The sequence below is a fragment of the Rhinolophus sinicus genome, chromosome 2, assembly GCF_057876585.1.
Source record: "Rhinolophus sinicus isolate RSI-liver-muscle chromosome 2, RSI-T2T, whole genome shotgun sequence".
In the NCBI taxonomy this organism is placed as follows: domain Eukaryota; kingdom Metazoa; phylum Chordata; class Mammalia; order Chiroptera; family Rhinolophidae; genus Rhinolophus; species Rhinolophus sinicus.
In genome coordinates, this window is record NC_142502.1 from 75823397 (window position 1) to 75836253 (window position 12857).

Below are 12857 nucleotides of genomic sequence, written 5' to 3' on the forward strand. Positions count from 1 at the left end.
ACTATAAATTTTTCAGAAATGTGTCATGAGATCTTATAAATATTATAGTTCTGGAGCAGAGTTTCCACATCAAATCTCCTCACTGAAAGATACATTTGTTCTTTCATTTTACATCCTTAAATTCAGTGTTGTAGATAAGTTCACACATTTTCAACTAGTCCTCACAAGTTTGATCAGTTTTTCTTGCAAATCTCAAATTGAGAAGCTGAGTAGAAGTAAAGAAAACCTATTTCTAACGTGTCCTACTAATGGACCAGGGCTAATTGGAACATGTCTTTGAAATTTAGTGTTCCCTCTTTCCCCACCACTGTCTCATCCTTGTGCCAATGCCACAGCAAAAAATATTGGAGTTTTTTGTCACCTCCAGCAGTCACATGTGAGCACATCTTTACCACTTGGATCATGCTCCTGGCTTTCTCCATCACACTTAACTTGGTTTATACTTGGGTCTGTGTGGCTCCTGATTTAGAGTGGGCACGTGGCTGGGGCTTCTCTGATTTGGTCTTTCCATGCAGTGGCTCCTGGTCCATTTTCCCTTCCAGGCTTCTCAGATCTTGCCAGGGCGTTTGCTGAATGGGTTGTGTTTCCTCCATTCTTATGATTCTGATGAGTCCCATGCTAATCTACCTCTAGTTTTCTGAAGAGTATGTACTCTTGGGGTACAGAAGCCTGTCTCATTTCTTTTGAAGTCCCCCACCCTCACCCACCCTGTCACCAACAGCCTGAAGCACAGAGGTCTTCATAGGGTGTGTTGTTCGGTAATCTAAGCAAATTTCCTACCCCCATCCAGGCCCTAGAATGTTACCCAGCAGTAATTTGTGAAGCACCTATAATGGTTAAGTTTAGACAGATTTTGATCTACCTATGTGTGAGGAAATATTTAAACATACACTAGAGAGAAATAGGAACTATATAATGCTGTGAAATTGAATAGATTTGTAAAACATCTTTCTGGCAAACCTAAAAATTATCGTTGTAGGACTAATATGACCTTCCAATGTTGATATGAAAATGGATTTATAAAAGTAACAATTTATAGAAATCATAATTGATCTTCTGGGTTAATCAACATCCTTTTTGCGAGAAAGAGAGGGGGGAGAGAGAGAGAGAGAGAGAGAGAGAGAGAGAGAGAGAGAGAGAGAGAGAGAGACTTAGTATGTATTACAGACTAAGTAGAGTGATTTATAATTTCCCACTTCTAATATAGGCAGGGCACTAAAGATAATGTGCATTCTTCAGCTAGTTAGCATTTTGGATAATCAGGCAAATATAACCATCATAGTCTAGAGCACAATGGAATACAATTCATTTTATTTTTTGTGAAATAATTTTGACTCCATAAGTATAATGAAATTGATTTTTTGTGTGATATACTACAAGTCTAATAGTTCCATTTTAAAAGGCAAACTTTGAAATAGACTTATTTGGCTGTATTTATTCAAATGAGTTTTACAAAGTAGCTCCCGTAGAGCAGGTCCTCAAATAACTTCATTTCATTCAATGTCATTTCAATATAACATCGATGAAATGCCATACGAACTTCACTCTCGTTTATATCAATTAGCCTTTGGTAAATTCAGTTTCATTATAGATCATTTCACTTAAAGTTGCAGAATCTATTGATGATGTGAAGTGAGGACTTACTGCACTTGTTTATAAAGAAGGTGACTTCCTAGTTTTGACAGAAACTAGAGAAACAAGGAGTAGAGACTTGTTTTTCCCAAGCACAACTTGTGCTTTTGAAAAGATGTGGGAGAGTTGAAAAGCAAAAAACATGTAATTAAACATTTGATTGAAAAACATAATTTTGACTGATTTCTTTAGTCCTGATAAAATTTTGTATAAAAATAACTAAGAAAAATAATAATAACTAACTCTTCTATGTGCTTACATGAGCCAGACACTGTTCTAAGTCTTTTATGTGTCTATTCAGTCCTCTCAAAAACCCTATGAGATGGGTACTGTTTTTAATCCCCACTTTACAGATGAGGAAACTGAGGTGCACAGAGGTTAAGGCGTGTGTCCAGAGTTAGCTGATGCATGGCAGAGCCAGGCTTTCTACCGGGCAATGGGGCTCAGCATCTATTTTATCATCTCTACCCACTAATGCTTCAGCAACTCAAGTCAAGTCTCTGCAGGATGACTTTTATTTGAAGTTGGCTTGCACATTTTAATGGTACAAAACATACTTATCAAATTTTAAACTTTAGTATTTATGGGACTTTCATAGTGAGCATTTAACAAAAGTCTAGTAAAAAGCAAACACATTTTTTAATGGTAGGATTTTGCCTTTTTTCTGCTTCCTTCAAATTATCTTGTTAAAAGTCAGAACTCTTACTGTCATGGGGTTTGTAAATATTAGCCACTGGGCAGAATAGCCATGTCCCTACCAGCCTCTTGTGCCTACATCTGAAAATATGGTTTTCACCACAGCTGTTGAAACCTAGGAGGTTTATCATTTATTTAACAGACTTGTGTTTACCAGGTCATGGTTAATTGCTTCTTGCAAAATGTATTTGGTTAAATGAATGCTTTAGAGAGTCCTATTTATTTCTTGATTATTCCTGCTCATCTTAGTTACAGGTGAAATTGCAGAATTTAGAGAAAGACTACGCATGTTTTTAGAACACATTGAAATTGTAAGAATGGCCATCAGAGAACCTTGCCCTAACACTTTGTAGCTGTTTTGTCATGGTTGTGAAAATAAACATTACCTTTTTCCCCAGTAAGATGATTTATATAGAAACACCTAAGTGTAGAATGGCCGAGTATTTACAGGATGGAAGTGAAATGAAAACGAGTAATGACAGGCTGTTTATTGTAGCAACAGAGGAGTAAATGGCCATAATTTCACCCATCTTTCCCCCAGTCCTATGTGTAACGGGTTGTCGTGTGTACACGAGTTCTGGAGAGCAGGCTGTCTGTACTGGGGTTCTGAGCCATTCAGATGTATTACCAACGGTCTGCCAGTGGTTGGAAAATACTTATGAACTGATAAATAAGACCTTATGAAAGACAGAAAATAAGATTCCAACAGAGAAAATCTTTATCTTTGACTGGAAAGATAATAAATCTCTCCAAAAATAAATAAAAGGTTATATAATCCTTTATTTTAATTTAGCCCTTTCGTTTGTGGAAGAGAAAAGAGCAAAAAAAAAGTACTACTTTAATCGTCTTTAGTTTGGATAAGCTGGCATAATGGTTCATTTATTTAGAAGTAAGTACTCATATGTCAGCAACTGAGCTTTCCCCTTCTGCTGTGATTAATTATTTTCCCAACCATTCTGTGAATTGAAGTCATGTTAGCCCAATGGTATTTAGGATCTCAATAATGATGCAGTTCAGAAATTATTTGAAAATGCCAAAAAAGCAGATACACTGAGCAACATCTGTCTTGAACTTTGAAGTGCTGGGTTAAATTAATGGGGTGGATCCCAATACATGGACAGAAAAATCTCTCAGAGTGGCTGGTTTTCATTTAGATTTCCATCTTTCCAGCATCCATCCTCATAGGACACTGCCTCTGGCTTCCAAGCTACTCGCAGGGTTAAGGACCAATGTATCATCCAAATCATACATTAGACAGGTTGCTTATATAAAAATTTTGAGAAATAGTATTTCATTTACACCACCTATAAGTCATATAAAGTGATGGTTATGAAATTATACCTCATAGCTAGCAACTTGTTAATTTGACAAACCCTTCTTAATCCTTTAGAGAAACTGAAAATTCAGAAGTTTTATGGATCTTGACACTTTGTTCAACTTATAAATGCGTGAAAAGCATATGGGTCAGATCAGGATAATCTTACTGGAAGTATTTAGAAATATTAAACATTAATATGAATTGTCATTTTAAAGAAAACCTCAGAAGACTACTTTTATTTTTATAACATCATCCAGAAGATGTGATTATTTTATCCAATATCCTCAGTGTTCAGTTTAGTTGAACAGGCATTAGAAATGAAACAAGATTTATCAGATTGTATAAAACTGCATGAAGTTCTCTGGGAAAGAAATTTAAAAGTTCATGTGTCTCCTCAAAGGGCTTAAAATTTCAAATAAAAAACTGAAATTGGCTCACAAAAGAAATTAGAGTGTCTCTTTGGTGGACCTTCATTACGAATTGCTCTTTCTGAAGTCTATTTAATCTTTTAAGACATGTTTAAAACAAGAATGAGTAGAACAAAGAATTGTTTATTTCAGAGACTTTATAAATTTCTACTATCTATGTCTTTTCGTAGTTGCAGTAGTAATTTAAAGGCAAACGTTTGACCTGTGTCTCTTTTTTCACTCGTTTGAGGTTCAAGATCATTTGCCAGATATTGCTTTAAAATGTGCTGTATACCTGAAAGTTTACTCTGTGTTTTAGGCATTGTGTGGAATTCAAAATTAATGTACCTATACTTCAAGAACACATGATCTAAATGAGGGGTAAAACATGTACATAAATAACCATAATGTAAGTTAGATGGTGATTTAGATGCTGAAAATGACTGATTGGCATTTCATACAGGTGTATCAGTTATTATTTCTCCCTAATCAGAGTGAACATTCACTGAAGGACGCACACTGAGGAGACTGCAGGTCTTTTACGTAACGGTCTCTGTCTTTAGCTGAGGATGGGGAGAATACTTTGATGACTTATATTTAAACAAAAAACTTGGTAGGATTTTGTTTTATTGACACGGTAATTAATCATTTGAATTGTGGCAAACTATCCACTTAACAATCATGTTTGTGTTTTTCCAGGGCAGTAGAGGAGAAACAGGACCAGAAGGAGCCCCGGGCATACCAGGTAAACTGGTAAGTAATGTTTCCAATCTCCAGCAGTTTATTTGCTTCATACAAAATGTGATGCATTTTTTAAAAATGAGCAAGGAGAGAAAACACAATTTACAAAGGGTACTTTAATCATCCTTACTTGATTTTTATTGTTATGTGAATATGTGAAAAATGTGTAATTTTAAACTATACCTAAAATACCCTCCAAGGGTATTTTAATCAATGTGGCTTATAACATATATTTTAAAACCAAGAGAGGCATGAAGTGCTACATTTGGCCTCCGGTTGTTCTTGGATGAGGAGAGAACTGTGCGTGAATGCGGCCTTTTACTTCTCCAGCAGTGCTTGTTTACACAGCAAGAGAGGCAGTGCCATTGCGGGGCCTACACTGAAAGAGCCCACTGTTGGGAAAGACAGCAAACTGGGGAATTGAGGACCTCAGAGGTGGGACAGAGGGGGTGGGGGAACTGCTCTCTCTTCTGCTGATAATGTGGGAATTTGGAGGAACAAAATTAAACCAACCACAGCACATCTAGTTTAGATGGGAGTCGACACACCCAAAGTTGTGTCTGGCTCGAGTGCTTTCCGTGTTGCAGCAACAGCGATTCTGGGGACTTTGTGTTTGCTTTTCAGGGTCCTTTTGGTAACCCTGGCTACAATGGCTTGCCTGGCCCCCCTGGACTTCCCGGAATGAAAGGTGACAGGGTAAGCAATCCAGCCCTCCTGAAAGTACCTTATTGGGAAAGGATTTAGACTGTGTTGTGAAACCAACCTTCCTTTTGGTCTTGCTTTTAGAAGATTCTAAAATTTCTAGTGTTTATTAGAGAGAGCTGCCAAAGTAGGTATTTGAAATTACTGAGAGTTGAGATTAAGAAGCAAAAAATTCTATTAATATAATAATTTATTAGGAGGAAAAAAAGCTGAGAAAATTAAAAAAAGAAATTTCCTTGTAATCATGCTTCCTATTTAGTTCTAAATTTACATTCCTACTAGTCAAATTTTACATGGATGTGATTGATGAATGCCCCAAGTTGTCTAATGCCCCAAGGTGGACAATGGTCAGTTTTTCCAGGTCTTACTTGACTTTGGTTGGGTGGTGAGGAGAGGGGGGTGTTCTCTTCTGTCACATTATTCATATTTGTGTTTATTCACCAGTTCAATAAGGGGTTGAAATTATATAGATGCAAATCTTAAAATACTGAAAAAGTATTATGTTTTATTCATATCAGGGTATAGCCGGTGAACCTGGTCCAAAGGGTGAACAGGTAGGTCCTATCTGAATAATATAAAATGCATGTTTAATGTGCATTAATGTGCTTCATCAGTGGATTTTTGCATGTGATTAAAATGTTGGAGGCTAGTCGTTTTTCTCAAGGTGCTTCGTAGTGAGTGAAACCTGAAGTTTATTTGGGTCTGTAGCTTACCCACTATTTTAATAAGCTGGAGCTACTGGCTAATGATGGCTCTGCCTCCAGGACCACACATTGTCCTTCCTTTGAAAAGAGTGGTTCTGACTCTAATTCACCAATTTGGTTTACTCTGATGAAGCCTGCCATAGCCATGTCATAAATTTTTTTAAGGCTTTTCAATTTTTTAAATTAAGTTTTATTAAATTTATTGGGGTGACACTGGTTAGTAAAATTATATAGGTTTCAAGTGTACATTTCTATAATACATCATCTGTATATTGCATTATGGCCACATCATAGTGTTTCTTTTTTTTTTTTTTTTAAGGAGGGCGCAGCTCACAGTGGCCCTGTGGCCCATGTAGGGATCGAACTGGCAACCTTGGTGTTATTAGCACCACGCTCAAACCAACTGAGCTAACCGGCTGCCCCCGCATCATAGTGTTTTAAGTTTTTCTTTATCAAGATGTTAGCAAATAAACTCTGCACTTGAATTAGAGTCAGTCTTTTCTCTGGATTCCTTTTTGTACTGCACTTTAAGAGCCCTTTCCCAAAGATTTCCTAATTAAAGAATTGCTAGATACAGTTAGTAATCTTTAACGTTAGCAGAAACTCAGCCTCACCTTCTGGCCTTTCTCTAGGCCATGTTTGATTTGGACTAGCCACTGACAGCTAGACTGAAAATTCACTGAGAGCATTTTGTATTTCTGCATGATCCTGGGAACACTTATGAATGCTTATCAATGTTGACTGGTTAAAACTGAGCCAAGGGACTAAGAATTTAAAACTGTGACTTTTAATCTTAATTTTTAGGGTCCCCCTGGTGAAGAAGGTGAAGCAGGAGAAAGGGGTGAATTTGTAAGACTTTTTTTTTTCTGGTTCATGATGGAGACTTACTGATTTCAAACTGTTTGAGGACATAGATATATTTTTTTCTTTTCTCTGACACTGTTATCCTCGCTACTTTCTTTAAAGATTAAGATGTTTCTTCTACAAACTAACGCATGATTCCCCAAGACTGCAGCCAACATCAAGTAGAGGGGACACACCCCAAAGGTTGATAGACCTAAACTCAAACTTTTAAAGAACAAATTGTACCCTCAGACACAATGAATTCTCTTGTGGCTTTACATCTAGACATTCAAAGTGATTCTTATATGACTATAGAAAGTCCAGTGTCTATTATGGAAACAAAATTAAAATTTTACTATAGTTAGCTGTGGCTTACAAGTGTGATCATGGGCATTCTCTCTAGTCTAAAACCTCCAAATAAGTGACCTCCCTCCTTAGAGGATGTTCTTGCCAAACCTCCAGGGTGACAATACGAGCAAGTTACCTTTCCTGCCAGAACTGCTAGACCTGCTAGATCATCATTATGGTTTTGCATAATCTAACACGACCAAATGTGGAACTGTATGTTTGTCCTTTGGGGTGGGTATGATAGATTTCTCATAAATTAGTTTCAAAGAGATTTTGGTACAGGAAAAAACTTCTGGTAATGTTGTTTTATTCAGATTTTCAGGATTTAAAGTTAATATAAATGTAACATTTGAATTAGGCCACACTTCCTAACTATTAAGTAAATTCCAAAAATAATTATTTCAATTTTATTTTTTTGTTAAAATCGCTCACGCTATGGACTAAGAGAATGTTTTAAATCATTCTATTCAATCATCTTATTAATGATTGTATTCTAATCATTCTATTAATCATTCTATTTTGTAGTGGAGATGAACTGATGTGCTAAACCTTGAGCCGAATTCATATATATGTAGAATCAGTGGTGGGAGATTTTCAAGATTTATTTTTTAAGCATATAAGCATGCATATTTGGCTTGATAGATTTTTGGGATGAGTTTTAAAATATTGTTAGTGTTTCAAAAATAAAGTTATCAGGTTTAAATATTATGTTTTATAACAGAAGCCTGGTTTAGTATCTTTTGAGTTACACATTTTTAGCCAAAGGCAGGGAGATTATGTAGTTCACACAGGATCACTAAGTTAAACAAGAAAACTGAGACAAGAATCCAAATTTTGCGTCTAATGTTTTTCTGTGGTGTCAAGGTTCATCTGTCCATGGTTTTCTATAGATTTTGGCAGCACAATAACCTGTTAAATGTTTTTAGGAAACTATGAAATGTGAATACATTGTTCTAACATAATTTTGTTTTATTGATTTAGGGAGATATGGGATTGCAGGGCCAAAAGGGAGCTGTAAGTATAATGAACAGTAATGGTATAAAAATAAAAATATCAATAAAGCTGTAGAAAATGCAATGCTCTGCTTTATAAAATCATTCTATAAAATTCAATTCTTAAAGGACTTACCTTAAAGGAAATGAATGTCTACATTTATTTTTTAAGTACTGGATTAATCCAAAGAAGTAAAACTCACAATAGTGTAAATGATCTGCCTGCTGAACTAACCATTCTAAAGGAAGTTGCTTTTTGTTTGTGTTTTTCCACATTATAAGTGGCTCAAGGAGTATATTAGGTGGTAATTTCTTTCACAAATGGGTCATTTTTAATGAACTGACTTATGCTTCATGATGATGAGTGGGTAACTGAGTTTTGTTGGCAGTTGTACAATTTGTTGGCAAATATTTCAAAAATTTTCTTAATCTCTGTGTTCTTTTTGGGGAAGTAAGATAGAGGCATAATGCATAAGAAAATATAGATAATTATTAGAGCTAGAAAAGGATTATCTTGTTCAGTTTGTCATTTTGTAGAAACTAAACCGATGTCCTTAGAGATTAGATGAATTCAGAATTATAGAACCAATTAATAGCAATCCCAGGATGATTTGCGATTTGAAAGGAATGCACATCTCATATAATAAGAAACTTAGTATAAGGAGAAAAGATGCAATTAAGAGCTCAATCTCAAATGTCACTGACCCCCAGCTTCCAGGTCCTTCCTATTTCTGGAATCTCTCACACTCCTCTCTGTCCCTGTCCAACATATTATCCTCATAACTGCCAACATAATCTAGATAAAAAGATAAAACCCACTATCTATCCCTTCTCTGCTTAAAACCCTTCAAAATAAATTTTATGGAATAAAATCAGACTCTTAGCAGGTATATAGAGCTTTATACAAAGTGTTCTCTACCTGGCCACCCTTATCTGCTTCCATGTCTGGAACTTCATCCATCGGCAGTTCTTTTTACATGGCACGCTGTTTCACGTGGGCTGCTCTCCTCACCTGGTGCATTGTGTCTCTTTCCTTAAAATAGCTACCTCCTACTTAAGCCCTTAGCCCCATCTTCAGCCCCACCTTCTCCAGGAGGACTTACCTAGACTTGGTTACAGTACCCAGCACTGGGCTCTTTACACACCACTGAGGTGGAAGTTATTACGTCATATTACCTCTTTACCTAACTCCTTTAAACACTGAGTGACAGTCTCAAGCTTCAAGTAACATTGTTATGCCTAAGCACATTTGACAGAAATGGTTTAGGGTTGAGAAAAATGTAAAGAGTAAGCCTTGATAGAATTTGGTAATAAAAATGCTACTTCAGGTTTAGAAATAATTAGTAATATTCCATGGTCAGCATTTACGCTCTACAAGAAAAAATCGAGTGAACAGTGCAGTGATCAAAATAAGTTCATTTCATTTAAATTTGGATATAATGCTAGGAATTAGCTCTTAATTTATTACCTACTTTCCTTCCCCTGTCTTCTCTGACATGACCCAGGTAACACTGATGAAATTGAAGTGTACTGTCCCAGAATCAGGGGAAATAGTTACTAACAGGAAGACTTTCACTCTCCACAGTGATTTCAGCATAGACCAACTTGATAAGTAGGGGAGGTCTGTTTCTCCTTCAGTATTCAGCTGAGGAATTCCTCCCCAAAGATTCAGGGTCCTCATCCTGTCCTGGCCATGTTGGCCCTTGATCTCTTCATCAAAAATTTCTTGTCCCTTCTTCTAGCAATATTTCAGACATTGCCGGAAAGATAAGCCACGCTGATTTGGTTTCCTTTGTTTTCTGTCTGTTATTTAGTGCATTTCTGAAATCATTTTGGCTTTTCCTCTGGGTTGTTTTTGAAGCTTTTACAGTTTTGTGCTGTAGTCACCTGAAAATACCCCAGCCTTCCATAACACATCCTCAGCTCTCCCTGTTGACACCGGTTTTTCAGGAAATCTTTTAAGCCATAATTTCTTCACAGGAACAATTTTGACAGATTGACATAGATGAGTATCTTTTTTTTTTTTTTTTTTAAGCGTAAAGAGAAATTGGAAAAAGCACATTTGCTGAGCTTTCTTTAGATGTGTCTAGTGCAAACATTACACCACCTTCTCCCCTTCAGCTGAAACCATTTGAATGTTTGAAAGAGTTAGCTCTTTCTAGATAAACGTTGCATGTGAAAAAGCAGGATTAAGTTGCTTTCTGAATGTTCATATCTTCAATACTAACATCCCCTTGCTGTCTCCTGTTTTTTTTTATCTTCTCATTCTTATTCTATAAACAACAGTACATTGTAACTACTATGCCACAAATTCCACCAGAGACAGTTTAACAAAAAATGAATTAATTTAGTCTCTTTTTAAAGCAGTTATTATACACAAGGACTCTTTAAAATGTTTTTAGTGGTCTGCTTTCTGAAGAAAAAAAAATCTAACGTATATGTTTTCGTTCTAAGGAAACAGTTGGTTTATGTCTAACTTCTTTAATATTTAGATTTTTCAACTTCCTCAATACTTAGATAAATTGTGGACTTAGTCTTTTTGTTCCAGTATTTTAAATGCATTGATTTTAACTGCAACATTTTAAATGTGATATTCTAAATGTATTGATTTAGTTCATATTAGTATTTTATAATTCCTGGATATATCTGGCATCTTCAAATTCTCCAAAGAATGATATAACAGCTAAATAACATATTCTTGGAAATATCTTAATTTTATGCTTTCTACATTGGTGATATACAAAGTAACATGTCTTATAAAAATCTCGGTGGCCTTTTTGTGGCCAGAGAAAGTTAACAAGCTTTATAAATAACTAAGTTGCTCTTAGTAAGTGGATTAAAGTATGAAGAACATGGTTTTAAAAACTTATTATTTCAGTTAACATTTTGAAATAACTATACCAAAAGAAAGATTCTTTCAAAGTTTACTTGGACTGGAATTCTAAGAGACTGGTGAGTTGTTGTGTAGCATTATGTGTGGATTTATGTTGAGGATTTATAACCTCTGAAGCAATACTTCTTAGGAAATAAAATGTAGTAAACCTCAAATTTTGTGGATTGATACTATATTAATATTAAGCAGACACATAACTTCTGTTTAGTCCTGGTTTCACAGTGTGCCATTTTGTTCTAGGTGGGCAACCCTGGCGATCCAGGCTTGAGGGGGCCTGAAGGAGGTCGGGGTCTTCCTGGAGTGGAAGGACCAAAAGGACCGCCTGGACCACGAGGCGTGCAGGGAGAACAGGGTGTCACCGGCCTGCCTGGTATCGAGGGCCCTCCAGTGAGTGGTGGGCAGTCCCCATGGTTTCCCTGTGGGGAGTCCATTCCACAGCACAAGGGGTGGGGGCAGCTGGACTAGATCAGACATCAGCTCCCTAGATGTGGGGGCAAGTTCTCCTGTTGTAAAGCCAGCCACCTTGTTGCTTGCCAAGTCTGTCAGTTTACCATTTAACAATGTCCTATTTATGGTTCCATGTAGAAACTGTCTTTTTTCTCTTGTGTCCTAGGGGAGAGCTCCAACAGACCAGTACATTAAGCAGGTTTGCATGAGAGTCTTGCAAGGTAAATAAATCATAATGGCTTGACTTCACGTATGCTTTAAAGGAGAGAGATTTTGAATAATATCAATGTCAATTATGTTTTATGCAATTTGTTGCTATCATAATAGCTTATAGCCTCAAAGAAAAAAATAATATTACCTTTCTGGATTAGCCTGGATTTTTTTTGCAAGGGTGTTAGTTTGAAAGAAAGTACACACCCACACACCCACACAGAGATACACTTTTTTTCCCTTTTGTAACAACAATTCACAGGTATCTTTTGCCTCTTCAACACTCTACCACTTATGAGTACCCAGCACTCATCTAGGCTCTCTCTGTAGATTATATAAGAAGTAATTGGCTGACACCATGCCTGTAAGAAGCATAAGGACATTTTAGCTACTCATGTACCACTTATATAGAAAATCAATAACTAGCATTTTACCAAAATGGTGACATCGTTTCACATTTGTTCACTTTTATCTAAATTTATCTGTAACTATGGTGATTGCTATTTGTCATAGCTGTTTCAGAATTGGTCTAGTTCTGAAACCATACTGAAAATGAAGATGTACAAAAATACACCATATCTGAGGAGATCCTGTAACACTGGGGTCTTCTAACTAAGAATTATCTTATTCTGGTTGGAACCAATTTTGTCAGGAAAAATACTCTTCTTTGTATGCTCATGGGATCATCTAATTTGTCTTATGGACTTGTAGTTTTCCAGAATGAAACTGTCACCTCTATATTTAAAAACCACTATTAATCTCTTCATTGCAGACATTTTATCTTGAAAGGATATTTCAATTTTAAACATCACATAAATAGAAAATTGTGATTTTATGCTCTTACTTATGTAAGGCAAACTTAGAATACTCACACTGAAACAATTGAAAAGTATTGGTTAGAAATGTGTTTTCAATTTATACACT

The 12857-nt window shown here is 36.1% G+C and overlaps 1 protein-coding gene across 1 annotated transcript in view; it reads left to right on the plus strand.

Moving 5' to 3' along the window:
* The window catches only part of COL9A1 (collagen type IX alpha 1 chain), a 90784-nt gene that overhangs the window by 55302 nt on the left and 22625 nt on the right, over window positions 1-12857 (plus strand). The window contains exons 28-34 of the mRNA XM_088795633.1: window positions 4753-4806; window positions 5419-5490; window positions 6015-6050; window positions 7005-7049; window positions 8373-8405; window positions 11517-11663; window positions 11890-11944. Coding sequence (XP_088651759.1) covers window positions 4753-4806; window positions 5419-5490; window positions 6015-6050; window positions 7005-7049; window positions 8373-8405; window positions 11517-11663; window positions 11890-11944 — 442 coding nt within the window. The remainder of the gene's footprint in view (window positions 1-4752; window positions 4807-5418; window positions 5491-6014; window positions 6051-7004; window positions 7050-8372; window positions 8406-11516; window positions 11664-11889; window positions 11945-12857) is intronic.